The sequence below is a fragment of the Micromys minutus genome (genome assembly GCF_963924665.1).
Source record: "Micromys minutus genome assembly, chromosome: 11".
NCBI classification, from domain to species: Eukaryota; Metazoa; Chordata; class Mammalia; order Rodentia; family Muridae; genus Micromys; species Micromys minutus.
In genome coordinates this window covers 16,225,094-16,246,373 of record NC_137980.1, presented here as the reverse complement: position 1 = coordinate 16,246,373, position 21,280 = coordinate 16,225,094, and the positions used below count along the sequence as shown (strand labels likewise).

Below are 21,280 nucleotides of genomic sequence, written 5' to 3'. Positions count from 1 at the left end.
GAGCTATGCTCTCAGATGAGAATCTAGGTCCTTGAGTGTGTGTACTACACACATGCACACACACACACACACACACACACACACACACACGCACACACACACACACACACACACACACACACGCACACACACACACACACACACACACACACTGACCACATCAGCTAGTGAGCAGACATTCACGGGACTACACAGACAAACTACTCAGCAAATAACAAGCTGAAGAAAATATGTGTAATCAGTCTGCAGCATAAAGTCAGACCCAGGAGGCCAGGTCAGGGGTTTTGGACTTCAGTTTCTGCCTTCTTCCACTATTAGCAGAGCCCCAAATTCCCATCACAGGTGGTAGCTACCATGTCTCTTCTAAACTGCCACAGGCCCTTGGGGATCAGTTCGAGGCAGGGTGATGGGCTAGGGAAGACAGAAATGACTCCTTGCCACGTTGGTCAGCACGCCATTCTGTGTGAAGGCTTTTGATGCCTTGTAAGACACAGCCTCAGCGGAGAACATTACATTCTCACTCCATTCCTAGAACATGCCACTTTTAGAACCTAGACCATTCCCTTATTTGTCACCTCCAGAGACTGACCACCTTGTCCCCCTTACCCAGTGACACACTGACTACTTGGCAATTACCTCTCTGCTTCCTGGCATGCCTCACGAACCTCAGCCTTCACGGCTGTCCCAAGTTTATGGTTCAAATGGCCGGTAGCTAGATCATGGAATTCTCTCTACCCTTAAACACAGTGAGAGAAGAAAAAAAGACCCAAACCAAAAAGCAAGGGACCCCAAAAGAGAGCAAAGCACTGTTAGTTGGTAGTGAACAGTTTTGTCCGGCAGACACATAAGACTTTGTGAAGATCCTGAAAAGCAGCCTCTGGTCCACAAAAGAGCAGGTTCCCCGTTAGTTACTGCCTCGGTCCTTCTCATCTTACAACTAAACTATTACGGAACGAACATGCTTTTCTTTCCAATCAGGAAAATAGTGACAGTGACCATGGGGACTTTCTCTGCAGTCAGTCACGGCAGGAGGCAGAGGGTTCAGGGAGGATGAGCAGACGAGGAAGTCACTGATACAAGGAATGGTTATATCATGTTGGCGTCTTCATGACCCTGTCATTGTTTCATGCGGACATGAGACATTATTTGTGTCAAGTTGACAAGGGGTGGATCGTAGTGGCTATTCCTGGTTGTCAGCTTGACTATATCCGGAATGAACCACAATCCAGAACTGGAAGGCTCACCTGTGATCCTGATCTTGAGGCTGGGAGATACAAGTTTCTGACCTGTATCTCGCTTGAGGCACAGTGGCCTCAAGCCCAGGAGATTAAGGCAAGGAGGTCTCTGAGTTCAAGGTCATCTGGGACAAAGCAAAGTCCCAGATCCAGGCATGGTGGTACATCTTTAATCTGAAACACAGCATCTGTTGGAGACCTACATAAGGTCATTGGAAGAAGGAAGGCTCTCTCTCTTATCCTGCTTGCCTTGTGGGACTGAGCAACTGCTAGATCCTTGGACTTCCATTCACAGCTGCTGCCGACCATTGTTGGGGAGTTGGACCACAGACTGTAAGTCACCAACAAATACCTTACTATATAGAGACTACCAGAAGTTCTGTGACTCTAGAGAACCCCAACTAATACATTGGCCCACCACTGACAGAGCAGAGTGTACAATCCAGGGCCACCAGTTGGGTGCCAGCTCAGGTGAGGCACCTGTAGGAAGTGGGAATGGGTAAAGGTGTCACAGCATCTGCGTAGAACAAATGACATTTACAAAGTAGCGCTCACTGACTTGAGGAGGCCCCAGTACCATTTCTTTAGTGTGATTACGGCATAGGCTTTTCTTTTAATCATTTATTTTATGCACATTAGTGTTTGCCAGCATGCACGTCTGTATGGCGTTGGATCCCCTGGAACAGGTGTTACAGACAGTTGTGAGCTGCCACGTGGTTGCTGGGAATCGAACCTGGGTCCTCTGGAAGAGCAGTGAGTGCTCTTCACTGCTGAGCCATCTCTCTAGCCTCTTTTTCTTAATTGAATGTATTTATTCATGTGAGTGTGTGTACAATGTGCCTCTGTGTGCAGGTCTGAGACACCCTTCCGGAGTTGGTTCTCTCTTCCCACTATGTGGGTCCGAGGGATAAGACTCAGGCCATTAGGGTGTGGTGGCAAGCAGCTTTATGTGATGAGCCATCTGTCCAGACCAAGTGTATATTTCTTAGGGAGGTGTATATGTGAATGTGTGTGCTTGCATGTGCATGAGTGTGTTGACAGTGCTCAGAGCAGCCTTTGGAGACAAGGTAGTGGTGCAGCTATAGTTATGTGTCAAGTCACAGGGTACCTGCCTTTTCTCTGTTGTTTAGAGCATTTTCTCCCATTTAAGCCAAGTTTGCTGTAAAATCAGAGATGGCAAAAGACCTTAGGCTTTCTTTCAGCTGGTCCAACCCGAGCCAGCTAAACCTCCCCCTCCCCCATTACACAGCATTCTAAATTCTTAATCTTCTATGGAATTTAACAAGCATATTCGTAACAATGGAAGCACTGGCTGCCAGGGCAAACTCAGTAGTTAATCTAGCTTTGTTTGCAGATTAGGGTTGGGATAGGAAACATGACACCAAACTTGAGACTCAGCATGAATCACACTCTGAGGGCCGCCCTTTGAGGTGGGTGGACATAAAATGTCCCTTTCAGTGAACATTAGCATGGAGCAGTTTAAAGGAATCCACAGCTACATTCAAGTTAAAGGAAATGTGTGGCAAGGACTCTGTCACACTGTCACAAGAAGACCAAAGCTAAATCTTCTCTGCTTTCCTTTATGTGAAAAATAGCTTAATCATTAATCTATCAATGGCAAAACGATTTCAGCTGGTAATTTTCATTCTAAACACCAAGTCACTGCCAACTGGTTCATATTATTGACTTGCATATATTAGAAAAGAAACAACTTTGTATGTTCTAGATTCTTTTCCATGCTGCAATGAAACCTTGACAGAAAAGCAAGGTGTGTGTGTCCTGGTCACAGTCTATGGCAGAGGGAAGTCTGGGTAGGAACTTGGAGGTGGGAGCTGAAGCGGAGACACAGAGAACACTGCTGACTGGCTTCTTTATACAGTCCAGGGTGGCCATCTGCCTAGGGGTAGTGTTGCCTAGTGGGTAGGACCCACCTGCATCAATCATGAAGTTACCCTAGGTCTAGGCCCCACAGGCTGATCTGAAGAAGGTGATTCCTCAATTTAAGTTTACTCTTTTCCCAGGTGTCTCTCTGGTTTGTGTCACATTGACACACAGTGTGTGCACACACACAAGTGCATGTGTTGGGGTGTGGTGCATATCCCAGGGTAGTGATTATGTAAAGGTCCCCCCCCCTTTAATTCTGCTTCTACACTGGGTGCTTCAAGCTAGCTGGCCTGCAGGCGACCAGGCCATTGTCCAGTCTTCACCTCCCATTTGAAGTGCTCGGTTATAGCTGTGTGCTGCTCAACTAGATCCTTACACAAGTGAGCTCCAGGGATCAGAAGTCAGGTAGCCAGGCTGGGGAGGCGGGTGTTATCACCCACCCAGCCAGGGTTCTCAACCTTCCTGATGCCTCTACCCTTTAATACAGTTCTCACACTATGGCAACTTCAGAAGTGTAGGTTTGCTACCTTTTAAAAATCTATTTACATATATGAGTGCTCCATGTGCACATACCTGCATGCCAGAAAAGGGTGTCTGAACTTATAGATGGTTGTGAGCCACCATGTGGTCGCTGGGAGGATCTGAGTTCATCCCTTCAGCCCCCTTGCTACAGTTATTAATCATAATGTAAATATCTGTTTTCTGAAAGTCTTAGGAAGTCCTTAGGAAAAGGTCGTTTGACTCCTCAAGGGGTCACAGCCCACATATTGAGAACTACTATGAGACATCTCCTCAGCTCCTGCAGTCCTTAAATATGGATGCTGGTGGCCAAAGGTAACTTATCCAGGAAAAAAAAAGTTATTCAAAAGTAACTGATACAGAAGTTCTTAGTTTAAAAAATATAAACACATGACTTTAGAAAAAATAGGATCCTTTCTATATTGTAACATGAACTTTCCCCTGTGACTGATAACAGTAATCTCTCAAAAAGTTACTATGTATCTAAGGTTCAAAGCCCTGAGATGCAGGGTTCCCAACAGGGATGCTGATGGGCTGCAGCCCACAAAGGGGATTCTGGGAGTCAGGACTGCTAAATCACACAAGGTCCCCGAGTAAAGAGAACACGGGCTTCCAGGGCAACATGGTAAAGTGTTGCTTAGCAACAGAGATGTGTTCTGAGAAATGCTTTATCATTGTCCAAACACAGTGTGCTCTTACACAAGATAATCTGGGTATGATGTCACTTGGTGACAAAAATCTTACAGAACTGTTACATAGGACATGGGACCATTCTCTTCGCTTTGAGTCATTGCTCTATTTTGGGAGCAGACTTTTATGTTTTAGTTTTTTGGCCTAGAACTCATTACAATTTCCTACCTCGGCTTTATTGAGGTTACAAGTGTACTCTGACTAAAAATAGAACAATTCAACCATCTTGTTACTCTCTTCATTGTACAAGATGAAACATGTAGTCAGGGCCCTACTGACTATTACTCTTCTTAGTGGGATGCAAAAACATTTCATTCCAATTTTAGCTTTCCTGTGCGCCATGTGTGTCAATGTTTGCCCCCCCACCCCATACTCCCTCAGTTCTCCTTCAAAATCATTCTTGTTATGCTAGAGGCACAGCTCAGCAGTGAAGAACATGGCTCTTCTGGAGGATCCGAATTCAGTCCCTACCCACATCAGGTGGTTCCAGGGATCTCATACCCCACCCCCACACAGACATATAACTAAAAGTATTAAGAAAGATCAACTAAAAATCGTCGTTGACAGGCTCGGTGGCACATGTCTACAGTCGTTGCTGCTCAGAGTCTGATGTGAGAGATGAGCTGAGCCTAGAAGCAAGCCAGCCAGTGTCAAGGCAGAGAGAGAACATGTCTAGTTCTGGGAGCTGAACCATTATCACTTTGACACCATCTGTGTCAGAAACCATCTCAACTATGTAGCCCTGGCTGTCCTGGAACTCATTATGTAGACCAGGCTGGCCCCAAACTCACAGAGATATGCCTGACTCTGACATCAGAGTGCTGGAATTGAAGCATGTACCACCCAGCCTGACTTCTTAACCAGCTTTTAAGAAGCCATCAGCCAGGTAGGCTGCTACACATCTGTAAACCCAGTAGCAGAAGGTGGGGCAGGAGGATCACAGCAAACTTGAGGCTGGCCTGGTCTATACAGTCAGTTCAAAGCCAACCAGGGCTTGTCTCAATGATAGCAGCAACAAAAACAAAAGCATTAGAAAAGTTTCTTGATTTATAAAAAATAATTTTAATGAGGATGGTTTCTTGCTTAAATTAGCAAATAAACAATCTATAGAAAGATGCTAATTATCATACAGCTTTAAATAGCATATAATCAATTGTGTACTAGTCAGTTTTGATAAAAGTCCAGTATCAAGATTTTAAAGGGAAGATGAACCAGGCTTTATTTAGCGGGCATAGCAGCCCAGTCATTAGATCTCTACAACAATTAAGCCTGTGTAGAAAGAGATGCTTGCTTTACACGAAGGCTCCTGTTCTGTTATCAAAGTGCTCCGTAGCCATTTCTACAGCATGGTTATAATGTCTGCAGAGTTTACAGAGCCAAGTGTGCTCATGCACGCCTGCCATCACAGCACAGGGGGAGCAGAGGCAGGAGGATTTCAAGTTGAAGGCAAAGTAGGCTGCTCAGTGAACTCATCTCAGAGAAGCAAACAGCTTACCTTGTTGGAAGAAGTTTCTCTTTCATTAACTAAGCCCTATGATTCTCCACAGTGTGACCAGAAATATTTTGGATCAAAGAAAGTTCAGCCAGTAAAGATCAGGAGAGGCAAATGCTATTCATATGCTCATTTATTTACCTTGTTATTCAGTGGTAATTTCATGATGACAATTGTTGATAACCAATTATAATACCAGGAAGTCCAAAGAATGGGATTTCAGAGAGGCCTTTTTTTTTTTTTTACATTTAATTTTAAAAAGTATGCTATTTCCATTTCATATACCAAGCAGAGGGGCCATTTAGATAATTTGCTTGCTAATTTTTGCTTACTGCTGTAGGAAGGACGATTCCCAATACATTTTCAATATCTGATTCGCATCCATCATTCTCAAAAACCAGAAGGAAGAGGAGGGCAAAGGAAATGCCACGTGGGTCGAGGAGTTAAGAAAATGGACAGTAAAATACATGTTCTTTGGTTAGCAAAGCGAGCAGGGAAGAGGAGGGTAGCCATGACAGGCACAGCAGCATTGTAAAGCAGAGACAAGAATGCCGAGAGTGCTCTTCCCCGCTGCCAGATGGAAGGGCTATTATTATAAATGAAAGGCAGCAGTCATGGATGCCAGGCACTTTTGCTGTGTGCCAGATTCTCAAGTCCAGATGTAAGCAGGTTACCCCTGGGACAGGACAGGCTTCAGCTCCCGCAGCAGAACAGAGCCAATCACGGTTTTCTCAGTGTTTATGATAAGTTGGGCTGTGGAGCCTTCCTTCAGTTCCACTGTGACCAGCATCAATGACCCACTGTGCACAGTTTTAGCTGCAAACCTGCAAGAAAAAAAAAAAAGAGAGACCTTTTATCTTGAGAGGGGGAAAGGAAGAGACAGCATACATTTAAATAGGCCTAAAGTAACTCTTTCTTAATGAAATAATTTGTTGAAGTTTCCTTACCGTTCCACACCCAAAGCCAAGCATCCTTTAAAAAAAAAAAAAATCAATGAACTGCCCAGCCCATGCTTAACACACGCGGGCCTCTTTAGTGCATCTTGCAAACAGAACAAGCAAAGGAAGCCTATGTCACTTATTATTTTGAACGGCAGATGCGGGTGGGTATTCTCCATTATGATATACTTAGGAATTACCCACTCTTGACAGCTAACATTTTACCATGCGTAGGGCTATGCTGCCACATTTTTATTTTTAAAACATGTTAAGAACTATTACCTTTCTCAAAGAGCTTGGAATTTTAATTCCTCATATCTGAAAATGATTATGCAAGAAGTTAGATAATTTTATATACATTGTAAAATTCTTCCTAAGTCTCAGTGGCTCATGTAAAATATTCAAATTCAATCTCTACTGTTAAGGGTGACATGAAAGAGTCATATGACAGCCAAGTGCTACCCCACACCTCGTTTAATATCCTTATTTGTGCTTTAGGATCCAACAGAGGGAATGTGAGGCCTAACGTGCTATTACTAAATTCCAAGACACGGGAACCTAACCGATTACATGGAATTAAGAGAAACCTAGCCTTTTAACACTGCAGTCCACTGGAAAGCAGCCGGCGGCACAGCGGACTTCTGTCAAGCCCCCTACTTCATTCTGCATGCACATGGGAGCTCAAGCCTGAGAGGAAGGCTGGCACCCCCTCTAGGCCTCCATTTTTCCCTCATGGACCATGTTCTGCACATTTTGAGGGGTGGGAATCTGATTACAGGGATGACTGGAGAAAAACAAAGTTGCTGCACATGAGCTTTTGAAAACACTAACAAGTGTGGAGCAGGTCTGTGACCTGCTGTGACCCCACTTTGCAGGGCCAATCCCCTCTCCCCTCTCTGGATGACACGTGTCTGAATCTGAGCCATCTGCCTCAATTTGTGCAACATCTTCAGCCACAATGGCACCCAGTTAGCCCGACGACAGCTCACAATACATAAAAATAAAATTGCCGAGCTGACAGCATGCTGCAGACTATTCAAGAGCAAACCAACTGGTCAGTGTCTCATGTCTGACAATTAGCATGGGCCTTGAGCAGAGCCCACGAAGTCCTCAGGGATCTGTTTAATTACCATCAACATAAAAGAGGGAGTTTATCAGGAGACACTCAGAAAAACTTCACTCCCAACTTAATTAAAATATTAGCCACTTAAGCAGGAAGCAGATTCTCTTTAAATCAAAAGTAATTTCTTTTTTGAGTTAAAATATGACATCAAGAGCTTATCTAACACATTAGCTTCTTCTTTTTAAAAGTCTAACAAGTCGTGTTTGTCCTAAACAGAACGATGGAAATTAGATCTTCGATGATAACAAGACCACCATCCTCATCTCTCTCGGCTGAGAATATTCACAGCACTTCGACAACCCACAGCACAGCGGCAGCTAAAGCCTCATCAGCAAAGCGCAGCAGCGATCTTCCCAAACATTTCTACGTATCCTCAAACATGCTGGAAACTTGTAAGAACTAGAGAGACACTTCCAACAGAGACGTGAACCAGTTTAGGAGTGTAAACCACAACCATATTCCTAAGGAGTTTTGTTTTGTTTTCTTACGCAAGCTTTCCACATCTGTTTAATTTTTGTATGAACACAGAAGAGGGTAGGCACCTCCCTTCGTGAGGACACATCACACTTCCTCACTTCTCACCCTACAGATGCACGCATTTCTCTTGTGTTAATTCAACTATCTATGTGCATGTGTCTGTGTGGGTGGACGGACGTGTGTCTGTAGGCCCACACAATCTAGAAGATGGCTGAGATCTCCTGAATTTGAGGATGTAGCCAGTTGTGAGCAGTAGAACCTAATGAAGATGAAACTGAACGCAGGGCCTCTGGACAGCCAGTGAGCACGCTTAACTACTGAGCCATTTCTCCCGCCCCCACGTCTAAATTTTAAAGGCTGTTTAGCTTCATAGAAGGAAGACATTTCTATAGTTTGCTAAACTAGTCACAAGGATACAATGGCTCTCTATCCCCATTCATCTGTTCAACTCTCCTCATAGATCTGGTCATACTTGTAATTCATTCAGCAAATATTTCAACAGAGGTCTCTATTTCTGACAGGGCTATAATTATGTAAACCCCAGTCTTGTAGCCCCTTTATTTACTTAACACTTGTGCCTTGGGACCTCAGAGAAGATTTTGCCTGAATGGGAACACAAAGTGCCATTTGAATTTCAGGGCTGCATAGCCCCAAGGCACATTTTATTTCTCTCCCATTAAAAACTTAAAAGAGTTAATGCTACAACAACACTGACAAGGCAAAGACAAATGCCAGTATGTTTAGAAAGATTAAAATTAGTATCCTGGGCATGTTTTTCAAATCCTGTTACAAAATGCTCTGCCTGAAAGACCAGGAACATGAAAGCTGGGATGTCTGCTTAGGCTCCATGGCAGAATGGGCAGCGTGCTCTGCAAGCACCTAGCAACCATGGCCACAGCCCCTTGAGCACACGGGCAGCTGTGTCCAGGGCACGCAGGCTGGGAGCTGTGCTTTAAAGCAGGGACCAGGGGATCAGATGCCCTGCCACGCCCACTTCACAGTTCAAAAGGAACGGACTGAATCGGAACATGGCATGATGACAATTGGGCCCGTGGAAGGCAAAACCACTCCCCAAAGTTACCGATCATTTAAATTTGGAACAAGCTATGTGTTAGCATATATTTACATTATAGTTATAAAAAGAAAACTAGTTAGTAAATAATAGTTAGAGGCCTTGATTGTAAATATTTACTAAATTTGATGAGTGATATCAGGTCCTCAGTACTTGGTCCTAAAAAAGGTCCTATAGTGACATTTTTTTGGGGCAGGAGGCAGAAGTTCTGACTGCTGTAAAGTACCTGTTTATATCATGTGACCAGAGGTGGATGCTAAACATTCACACAATTTCATCTGACCCACAGAGGCAGAGGACTGACAGAGATGAGGCTGAGGCCACAAAACTAGAGGCATTTATTTACCTGAGACACAGGGCCAGTGCACGGCAGAGCAGGCACCCAAATTAAATCATTATGAATACAGGCCACATACAGTCTTTCAATAGAGGCCAAATAAACTCAGTATTTGTTATTATCAGACAACAGATTATCTTTCCAATTTACCTAGCAAGTATGCTAGGTGTCATTACATCAGAACCCTTAGGGGAGATCTTTCTCTTTGCACAGTTGTGTGCTTACTTTGTACATTGTGCAAGTCAGAGCGTCCTGACTTAATTCTCCATCTGATTTTCATCCTTGCTCTTACAGTCTGAAAAACTCTAGCATCATCTACCTATTCCTTCCAAAGTCCCCAGAAATATAAAATCCTTTTGAATGGCCCTGTTAACAGGAAGGGAATGCTGGGAGACAGACAAACCTGGACACCACTGGCAGAGGTGCAGTACCCGGGCACGACGGCCCCCAATGGCTCTCATTCTCGTCTGTTCATAAGCTGAGAAGGTGAACTGCTGGTACGCATCCGTGTGCATCTCACCGTGTGCATCTCACCAGTGTCTTGGCCATTATCTCTAGCAATTGACATTTAATGTCTGCTGAAGTCTTAAGATTCAAGAACGAGGCCAAATGAGCTACATGAGAACAAAGTGCTGCATTCTTGTCAAAAGTTATTTTGTAACTTCTGTTGGGATGATGAAACTGGCCACATAATAATAAATTCTGAACAAATATATTGCCTGCAGTTCATTTAAATCTGCCAGAAACTGGCTATAGACCATAATGGTCCCCTTCCCCTCCTCCAAGACAGGATGCGCCGCAGCTCAACTGTTCTAAAAGGAGATCTGCCAGCACACGGAGGTGAGGAGGTCTGTGACACGAATGCCAGCTGCTTATGCAGAGGCAGAGTCGCTGCACCTAACAACAGCCTGGCGACATGCTTCTTTCTTCTCTTGGATAGTCAGTTCCTGCTCTCTGATTTTTCTATTCTGAGTCCAATTTCCTCCTGCTTTCTGTTCTGCTGGTTATCAGAAGCTGTGACAATGGTCCACTCAGGCTAAAACTTTTTTTTTTTCTGACTCGTACACGAAGCCTTCAATTACTGCCTGCTGAAGCAGACAGAATCCTATTAGTAAGAAAGACGATCACAAGATGCACTGCCCTGCCCTAGCTGTATAAAAATAATTAGTCCAAAGTTGACAAATGTGTAATGAAGTCGCGCAGTCATTATATGTAAGGAAGCCTGGCTTGAATGGGGTCCTAAACATCAATACTCAAGTGCGCTGATTTGGAACATTATCTTCCAAAGGATTCAAAATTGTAAATCTTTACTGTCTTGGCTTAATGCAGTAGGATATTATAAACGGACAGAGATTCTATATGGTGCAAGAATTCTTTTTTGCTGACTATTAAAAAGTATTTAAAGTTCAGTCCATTATACCACTATGGAGGGAAAAAAATAACGAGAGACTGAGACTTAGGGAATTTATCCAAGACAAGCTTCTTAAAAATTGACCCGGAACACTGGGGCAGTCTCTCTAACAAACAGGTGAAAAAAGGCAAGGAAGCCAAACTTCCATTAGGATGGAAGGGGATAAAAACCACCACAACCGTCAGTCAGCCTAGTGATCTACTCTTTGTACAAAGAGCTAAAATTTAGCACACCTCCCAAAGAAAACACAACGCTGTCCTTCCACAGTGTTTCTGGTTTGCCTGCTTGGCGGGGCGTGGGATGGGACAGAGTTCACAACAGAAACCAAAAATAAAGTCTTTTCTTTGATCCCTGGCAAAACTGTCAACCCAGGATACTTTCCTCTCAGTTTTTAAAAACATGAAAACATCTATTTATTCTTAGTAAACTTGAGCATTATAGAATATAACCCCACAAATTAAGAAATTAAACAAAACTTAAATATGTTAAGAATGTTTTAAAGGGGAAAAAAATCAGTTGTGCAATCTGGTTATGTGTGAAATATTTAGATTGTCCTTCTGTGTGAAATTAAATGAGGTCCAAGTTTGTTTTCAAATGAGATGCTGTTCCTAGAGCCTGCAGGGTTCTGAAGCAGATCCAAAAGCAGTGCTGCCCTCTAGTGGACAACCATTCGACAGCAGAAGGAGCACTGGTCATTAATCTGTTTCTCTAACTCAGTTCTGTTGGACTCAAAATGTGTAATATTGGAGAAGAGACCTAGTCAGATATCATTACATCAACAAATGTTTACATAAACCCTTGTTTTAGGACAGATTAAATTGGGATTGGAAGAAATCTCAGACCTTCTGAAATGTGTGCATGAAGACAGCCAATATCACAGGCTAAGCAAAAATTGCTTTCATTACAATCCTCAAAAATCACATGGAATTTTTATTTCCTAGAGGTTCTATGAGAAAAGAAAACAATCAGTGAACAAAAACAGTATCCTGGAGCCAGACGTGGTGGATCACACCTATAATTCTCAGCATTTGGAAGGCTGAGGTTAAATTTCAGGCCAGCCCAGGCTATAGGCAAGGCTGTATTGCAAAACAAACAAAACACCATTTCACACCAAGGAAAACACCAAACTGAAACCTGCAGAAAAAAGAGCCAAAACCACAGCTGCCATTCCCTCTTGGGACACTGAGATTCTGTGGGATACTTTCCCAGCCTTGACCCTACCTCAACTACATCAAAACAGTTTCCTCCAAAGACCTGCTTCTCTGGGGACAACATCAAAAACAGCTAAGCTCACTTGGTTCAGCTTTTCAGGCTGTTCCAACTGAGATTTCATTTATGCCTGCACTTTCTCAGCACACAGAGAAAGAACAACAAATACTACAGCTAGCTTTCTTAAGACTAACATTTTTTCCTAATTTTCTTGCCCCTTCCCCCAAATTCTCTGCCCCAATTCAATAGGAAGCAATTACAAGAAGACTGTCATCCCAACCCCTTAAATTGGGGTGGATGGTTCTGGTCACTTTTGAGTAATAAATATATTGTCATTTTAGAGGATGATCTACAAGTAATTATGGTCTTAGATAGGGAGGAAATGAAACAGAGCTTAGACTTGGATTTCTATCTTGCCTTTCCTCTTCCTATCCTTCTTTCTTTCTTAGATAAAGAACAGGGGGTAAAAAGGAAAGGATAAAGAAATATTATAAAATATAAGACAAATGGGTAGATTATTAAATCTGCTTTAAAATCAAAAATATTTTATAGCCATAATCTTACACTGGCAAAATCTTTATGTTTTGATGCAAAATTGAGTGTTTTTTGGTTATGCTGGTACAGAATTTTCTATATTGGTATAAGTTTAAGATTTATATTGATATAAATCTTTATATATTGATACAAAACAAGATTAATTTTGTTACCACATAATGTATGTTCCAACTCTTGTATAGGTATTATATCTATGCAACTCATTCAATAATATAAGGTTGAGTCCCAGTCCTTTTAAAAACTGTTTAGGATAATTAAATAACACTAATTAACATTAAGTTAATCAAACTCCTAGTCTTGTCAGATTCTAGTCTGGATTATCACAGAAATATAAATCCTGATCATACAGATAGTAGAGTAGGTAGCTAGAGACAAACAATGTCTGTTTGTTCAGATATGCTATGAGTAGACAGATGGTCTTCAAAAATCTTAGAGACCCATAGAATACGGCATTTCAACATGTTTTTACTAATTTAAGGCTTTTTTGACATTGAGACAGGTCTGCTCCTAACAGTGCCCCCTTCCAGTTAAAAGAAGATAGGATGTATCAATAACCTCCATATGGAGTTGCTTCAATTGTGGCAAAGTTACTTATGTTTCAACTACAGACATCTTGTTCAAAAAGAAAAAATGGACACAAGGAAGTTGACTGCCAAGCTCTGCCAAGACAGGGTAAGCAAGTCGTTTATAATTCCTGCTTCATACAAGGTCTGTCAGATATTCTGGGCCAGAAGGCTGAAGACAGATGCTCCAATGTTACAGAGAATATTGGGGACTGTCCACGCAGTCAGCTGTCTCTGTCATTTCTATAATTTTTGGAATCTGATTTCCTGCACTTCCCGCATACTTGGGTAATATCTATTCCTTCTCAGGTCTCTGATGGGGTTGAAGTCAATGTCTTACTATAAGCTTAAATTGTTTCAGTCTAAGAAGATGTTTTTAGGATGGTAATACAAGTCAGGATAAAATTTGAGTTTAAATATACCAAGATAGGATAGATAAAACTTTTTCCTTAATTGCCAAATACTATGGATTAGAAATTGTAAATGTATATTATACCTTACAGTTTTCATAATTGTCTCCTCATTATTATAATGGTATTCAATTTATATTTAAAAGAAAAAGATCCTTTTAATGGACTAAAAAGGGGGGATTATAGAGAGAATATCTTGTGAATTGTGTCGATGCATTACCTATCAACTAAAAAGCCTATGGCCAATGGCTTAGGCAGGAAACAGAGGTGGGACATCTGGAAAGCAGAAAGGAGTCTGGAATAAAGCCAGGTGGAAGATTCTCCGGGAAGATGGACACATGGTACCTGAGCCTAGGTAACCAGCCACATGGCAGAATATAGGGGAGAATAAATGGGGTATTTAAGTTATAGCTAGTCAGAGAAGAGCCCAGCTAAGTGGCTAAGGTATTTGCAAATATATTTTGAGTCAGAGCATGGGGCTGGGAGGCAGAACCAGGCCTAACTTTAACACAAACCCACATACACTATCCCAAGTTTAGTCAACTTAAGGATGAAAGAAAGGCAATTATTAGGCCCCTCACCAAGGTGACTGTCCATTCGAGAGACTCATGAGAGATACATCCCTTATATATCATTTAAACTGTTGCATGGTAACAGGATTTACTTAGATGAACTTAAGGCTAGAAATGAAAGAAGTTGCTTGTACCTGTACTTTAATAAGATTTAATTTTAAGCCTGAAATAAAGTACTTTAATATGTACTGATAAATTAGTGACCAAGACTGCCATGGATATACTATTCAGTTTAGAACACCAGGTTTTCTTAGTAATAAGCAACTATGGCAACAGTGCAATTATTATCTATAAGGTGTATAAGTCAACAAATTTAAAATTTAAAAAGGGTAGAGGGAAGGCAAATTTCAATTAATACATATGGGGGAAGGAACAGAAGCACTGAGCTAAAGACGAGAGAGGCTCTGCAACAATCAAGGTGGGTAGCTAAGCGCCAAAGAGGCACTCGGTCACCTGAGGTCTGTCTACGCCTAATATCATATTTCCTGGTTCATGGCTAACTGGATAAACATGTTGTTTGTGAGGTGACAAGAAAAGTCATAGTGGTTTAATACTGACACAAATGTAACTGTGAACAGGGTGCCAATGGCAGTGTGTGCTTTCCAGCCCCCACCGCAGCTACCATGGGGTTCCACCGAGGCAGGCTCACAAAAGAACCTATAGAACTTACCTGGGACTGTGTGTGTGGGGGGGCGGTTATGTTCAGAATGCACCACTAGTTTCCCTTACACAGTAATTTCACAAATGTCACTTTACTATTCCTAGGTGCACCAAGCTGTGAACTTTGGAACATACATGCAGATCCCAGGCTGGTCCTACTGTGCTCAGCTGAGTCAGACGTTCCAGGGGTATGAGCTTCACACAATCTCCCAGCTCATCTTCCCGGGGAAATCTTTTAGAGACTTGAGAAGTGTGAGTGGACATTTAGTGTTTGGGTTTCAGTGTTGCACCTTCTCTGAGCATTGGCCCCTCAGGTCTAATGCTGCCGGTGGTGGGGATGTGCACACCTTTAATCCCACTGCATGGGGTTGGAGGGCAGAGGCAGGTGGATCTCTGAGTTTGATGTCAGCCTGGTCTTCACAGTGAGTTACAGGACAGCCAGGGCTACATGTAAAGAAATGCTATCTTGAAAAACGAAAGAGAAAAAAAAATATTTACTGGACTTTTCTCAGACATCTTTTCTGGCCCTTGAGGAGCTTGTGATTGCTATGGCTAGTCCTAGTACCTCCCTTAGAACACATGAAGTCCTGGCTTTGTGGAGGCAGCTCACATGCTACGTGATGCTGGCTGTGCTGACGTCACACTCTACTCATGGATTACCTGTGCGGGGAGCCACTGACACTTTACAAGAGGAAATAAAGCTACCGCGCTACATGTGTTGTAAACGCTTTTGGGTGATGACAGAACTCACTCCTAGGCTGCCCCTTCTACAGTGTGACTGACCTGCAGAACAGCAGATGGCAAGATGGCTGGCGACTACGGCTGAGAAGGCTCTTCTCCCAGAACCTCTTGCTAATCACAGTGAGGCAGGCAGACAGGCAAGGGCACACAGGTGTTCAGGAAATCATGTTTGCTTCCACAGTTAATGTTCTAAGTCTCTGAAGTGAATTCCTTAAAACTTGAACAACATGTCCGTGCTCCTGGCCTCCCTGCCCCTCTCCTCTCACGGCACTGCAGCCTGAGCCCCACTCTGGAAAACCCATCGTAGCCCATACTTTCTCACTCATGAGCCAATCAGGTCTCAGATTTTCTATCCTCCTGCCTCAGCCTGAGTAGTTGAGCACAGGTCTACATTCCTGGGTGCTACTGTGTGCCCACTGTTGCACACTTCTGCGAAGTCATCAAGCTTGACTTTCCTCAGGAGCTCACGCGCATTTTAAACTGCTATTTAACGAAAAATATTCAAAAATTGGGGAGCTGTAGGAATAGACTATTTCAAAGCAAGGCTACGAAAACTGTATTCATTGACTGGTCATGAAGAATCCAACGGCACTGTTACAAGTCCTGTTAGAAAGAAACGATCCTGAAAACCAAGGAGAACATATACCAGTTTATTACATAACAAAATTGAAATTTTAAGTACTAGTAGTCAAATGCTTTCCATGTTTGCATTTTAAAAATACTAAGCCACTTGTTGTTTACAAGCACTAGAATGATCGACCCCAGGCTTTCATAAACTCAAAGGCTCTTGGAGAAAAGAACAGAAGTCATTAAAATCCTCACAGGATTTCAATGTCGTCGGCAGATTATATCTAGACTTAGAGAAAAGAACAACACCCCATGGGGAAATATAACAAACACTACAATCCTAGCAAAATACAGCTCCAAAAATACTAAACTGTTAATTTATGTTATTAAACTGTAACCAGCAATTGTTATTTCTTTCAGAAAAAGTGTTGGGATAGATTTTATAAGCAACTGAAAGAACAGCAGTGTTAGGAAATTAGTAAAGTAACTTGAATCAATCTGATTGAAAAATATGACAATGCTTATGGCCTGGAAGGCTTTACAGAATCTTTAGGGCATTGAAAACCATATCTTTTTGCAACACTTTAAATATTTTCCGGTGCAGTGGACCTGAGAGGCAAATTAGGGCAGCACAGTTTATCAACTCTGCAGAAACATTTCTCTGCCTGTGACATCTTCCCCCAGGCTGCAGAGCCCAAAGCCGCCATTCTGATGGAGCTAAACAGAAAAGCACCATGGGAGCCTGGTGTGAGGGGCGAGCCCATCAAGGCTGAGCGCTATATCTCCACTAAAGTCACACGGAGCGGACTCAGGGTCATCTGTTGCCTTTGCCTTAGAAGTAATAATTGAGCAATGGCTGTGGTTTTTAAATTAAAGTCATCTGACTCGGCAAGAGGCTGCAAACCTCCAGAACAAGTTTCAGGAAAATTATGTGATAATCAAGATTGTAAAACTGGCTTTGGATTCTCGGTGTTTTTATTTTCAGACAGGCCTCTTTCTTCTGGGACACACCATCTCTAAAAAACCAAAACCAAACCAAACCAAAAAAAGCCTACACTATTTGTTTTCCTCAGACCACTTCCAGTAGGAAGATGGCTTTCCTATTATTTAGCTTAAATTAAGAAGGTAATTTTACTTCTTTTCATCTCAGAAATAGTAATCTGCAAGACGGACTTTTTTTCCCCCGAAGTGCAAAACCATAACACAACAACTCCTGCATAAAACAAAACTAAAGCAGTAGCTGGGCTGGAGCCCCAGTCTCTCTGAGTCCGTGCACAGGAGAGCTGGGCTCCAGCCCCAATTCCCCAGGGTCCCCTGCACAGGAGAGCTATGACGTCCGCAGACTGCTGCAGTTCTAACTGGAGCGAACTTTACAAGGAGCCAGAAGTTAAATCTGACAATACCAGCCTTATGTTTTCTGTTTTCAGGAACTCATAAATATTAAAGAAAACCACAGGAAGGCAAAAAGAAGTTCTCAGGGGCAGGGACACCTCAGTGGTGAAGAGCTTGCTTGTCATGTACAAACAGAACGGGAAAATTCAGAACCAAATGTTTTGCTTTTCCTGAAGAGGCTTTATTCTCTCCTTCTGAGCAGCACCACGTGACAGACAGTTGAGTCTGCATTACGGTGCCTGTGTGATGTCCTTCCTTCCATCTGCTTATGGTAATCAGCACTCTCCATGAGACTGACAGGGGTTCTTATAAACCAACACTGTTTTACCCGTCCCAGCCCTTCTCTTGCTATAAACAAAGTGAAAAAAAAGTTCCCCTGCTTTTTGAGAAGCACACATTCTTGATTCTGTCCCATTGAGCCCAGTGTGGTCAACAGTGTCAGCGCTGGATAGAGGCCTCTCTGCTCTGTTGAGAGCAGGCTCCCTGCTTCTAGAGTTGTCAGCGCAGGATGTTAGTTCAGCCCCAGCTTTAGCCTTCTAACCATCTCCAAATAGGTGCTGAAGCCAAGTCTTCCAGGAGAATGAATAACGGACCCCAGACAGCAGGTCTGAGCCCCAGAGCACCCATGGCACGCTTCACAGGGAGCCCTGTCTGCTCTGTGCCAATACAGAAGCAGACAGAACAGGCCTGGAAGGCTGCCTGTGGCCAGATTCCTTCCATATCTGTGACGGGATGAGAAAGAACACACCAAACACAGCGTGCAGATATTGGTTATAATCAAAGTGCGCCACAATGGTGTTCAGGACGCGTTCTCTGAGCTCACAAAGCCTCCTAGCAACTACGGATAAGAACTTTCACCTGGAGCTGTGGGCACCAACAGAATAGTGCGAACACGAACCACACTCGCCTCTCAGGACACGGGACCTGGACGCTGGGTTTCATGCAGGTGCTGGGGCTGAGCACAAAGCTGCGCGTCACCTGCTGGCTGTGACCCTTATACGGGAAGCAGCCTGGACGGAGTGCAGGTCGGGATGGCTGCGTCTGTAATGCCCAATGCCCCCCTCTACTATGTGGAGTTTCCCAAGAAATCCAAGTCCAGAAAAATAAGGAGAACTCTTAACAGCTGTATACAAGGCACCTTAAGAGCAGGTACCATTAAACGTAGCTACTGTCTCAGCATCCTTCAGAACCAGCCATGCCAGCGTCAGAAGGAAGCTATGAAATGGGCGGGGCTTTGACCCAAGCCCATCAATTAAACAGACTGTCATGGCATATCGTTATTACTGCCAAAGTAAACAATGGGTTAAAAATTATGCTGTGAATACACACGCTCTCACAATGCCACAGGTTACTGAGCCCACCTGTGTATGTTATCTTGGCTGGAAGGCACTGCACCAAGGTTGGCAACATCTACAACCTTCTGGAGGATCATGGAGGGAGTGAAGTTCTGCGGAGCAGCGATGAGCGTGGCAGAAGTCTCATTCATCCCGGTGAGCATTCCTGTAACAGCGAAGGAGAGCCTTTCAATCGGTCAAAGTGTCAAAGGGATCTCAGCTCACAGTCAAACTTTAAACATTCTCTCAATGAAAGGGATGCTACTTTAGAATTTAATGTACAGAGTAATTATATAAAATTAAAACAATACCAGTATTTCTAAAAGAAACTTTTTTTCACAGTATAGGAAAATACACAGGATGTTGTAAGAAACAAACAACATTCTTTACAAATCTGACTTTAACTACTATAGGATAGAACCTAAGGATTCTAATAAGAAGTGCTTCCCTCCAGCCCCTTTGAGAATGAAGTGAGGGCCATGTGAGACGCCTCACTCTTGCGTGGGGACATACTTAATATCCTTAGCCATTTATCCTGCTCCTTCCAAGATCAGCACCACGCCTCTTGACAACAGACAGCAATCCAGCCCAGCAGCCACACCCGATGAGTGGCTTCCAGGTGACAGCTCAGTGACAGTGGCAAGGACTGAAGTCACACAATAGCTGCGCAGTTCTACAACACTGAGGCGCTAGGCTACACTCAACAATAAAGCCATTTATGTGGTGAAGAGAATTAGAGCCTAAGACACAAACGGGAATATCTGAAGCGAGAAGTTTGACAACAGGAAAAACGTAAATCACAAAATCCTAAATCCCAGGACATTTCAAATAATACTAAAAATGAAAAGCTAAGTGAAGTCAAATTTGGATGAAACCTCACAGTTAACAACAGAGCTGACTGTGGAAATGTCCAGGCAGTAAACTCTCGGGGAAATCCTGAAACGTACGTAGCATATGGGCTAAAAACCAAAACGATATGTGACTGCCATCGATTTGCATCTGTGACGTAAGTCATGAGCACTAATGGTGTTCACTAAACATAAGAACTTGAAAGACATTTGGTCATGTGCACAATACGTGTACACAATTTATGAAAATGGTAAATTGTGATTTCATGTTTTCAAAACACATACAGCCCTCATTTAACCCCCAAGCCTATACATGCACTTAGTGATTTGTTGCAGAGGAAATATGAACAATCTAAAGGTCTCTCTGATCAACAACAGGAAGACACTAAAGGCTAAGAGCACTGTAAACACTCCGTTCCTAGCCATCAGATAACAACAAGGACACGCGTACTAACCACTCTCGAGCCCCAGGAACAGTACGTTCTGTCTTAGGCCGGTTAACTTCAACATTAGGCAGAAGCTTTAACAACTGCACATGCGGCCAAACTGTGCTTTTAAGTGAAGCGCAGAGGCTGACAGAAGACTGCCGGGAGATGTGTGTACTCATTTAGGATTTAAACCGTCCCCATTAAGCTCTATTGAAGAGCAACCGCTGAATAAATGAATGTAACTATGTTTATGTTAAAAGCCTGTTCCCGCAGCATGTAATTAAAGGAAATGCTGTACAAAGCCAGTACTTTTGTCAAGCTCCTGTAAATGGAAAGATGGATAGCACTCAGAGAAGTGAATGCATTGCTTCATATTTAACCTTAACACTCTTGTCATTAATGGTTTGTCTAACTTGGTCTATAAAAGACAAGGTACTGCTCCATTGAAGTAAAATTAAAAAAATCAACTAAACCATGCTTTTCAGAACAGAAGATTCATTATCGTCAGCTAATGTATTGGCATAAAGCAAAGTAACATCCTATCGAGTAAGGCACACGCTCAATCTGCCTTTCCACCCCCCTTTATTTTTAACTCATGCTGTTTTATTGTTATAGGCAATTTGTACCACTCAGCATGACAGTGTAAACTGAATCAAGATTAATTTACATGCAAAAGAACACTTAGGAGAGCAGCACGGTAAGCAAATGTATTGTCTCGATTGCTGAGGTGGAAAGGAACCTGGAAAGGGAAAGGTACTCTAATTAAGGGGCATCAAATATGATTGCTTGTGCTAGTTAAGGGCCAGAAAATAGCAAATGTCTG

At 42.9% G+C, this 21,280-nt stretch overlaps 1 protein-coding gene across 2 annotated transcripts in view; it reads right to left on the bottom strand.

The window, feature by feature from the left end:
* Nucleotides 1–5,555: 5,555 nt before the first annotated feature.
* The window catches only part of AP3B1 (adaptor related protein complex 3 subunit beta 1), a 191,070-nt gene continuing 175,345 nt past the window's right edge, over nt 5,556–21,280 (bottom strand). The window contains exons 26-28 of one of the 2 annotated variants that reach the window (XM_080925494.1): nt 19,209–19,347; nt 7,041–7,076; nt 6,554–6,644 (exon numbers count right to left, since the gene is read on the bottom strand). In XM_080925494.1, the coding sequence (XP_080781620.1) occupies nt 7,046–7,076; nt 19,209–19,347 (170 nt within the window). In that variant the 3' untranslated portion in view covers nt 6,554–6,644; nt 7,041–7,045. Of the gene's footprint in view, nt 6,645–7,040; nt 7,077–19,208; nt 19,348–21,280 lie in introns of both variants that reach the window. The other variant, XM_080925493.1, reaches the window with a different exon arrangement.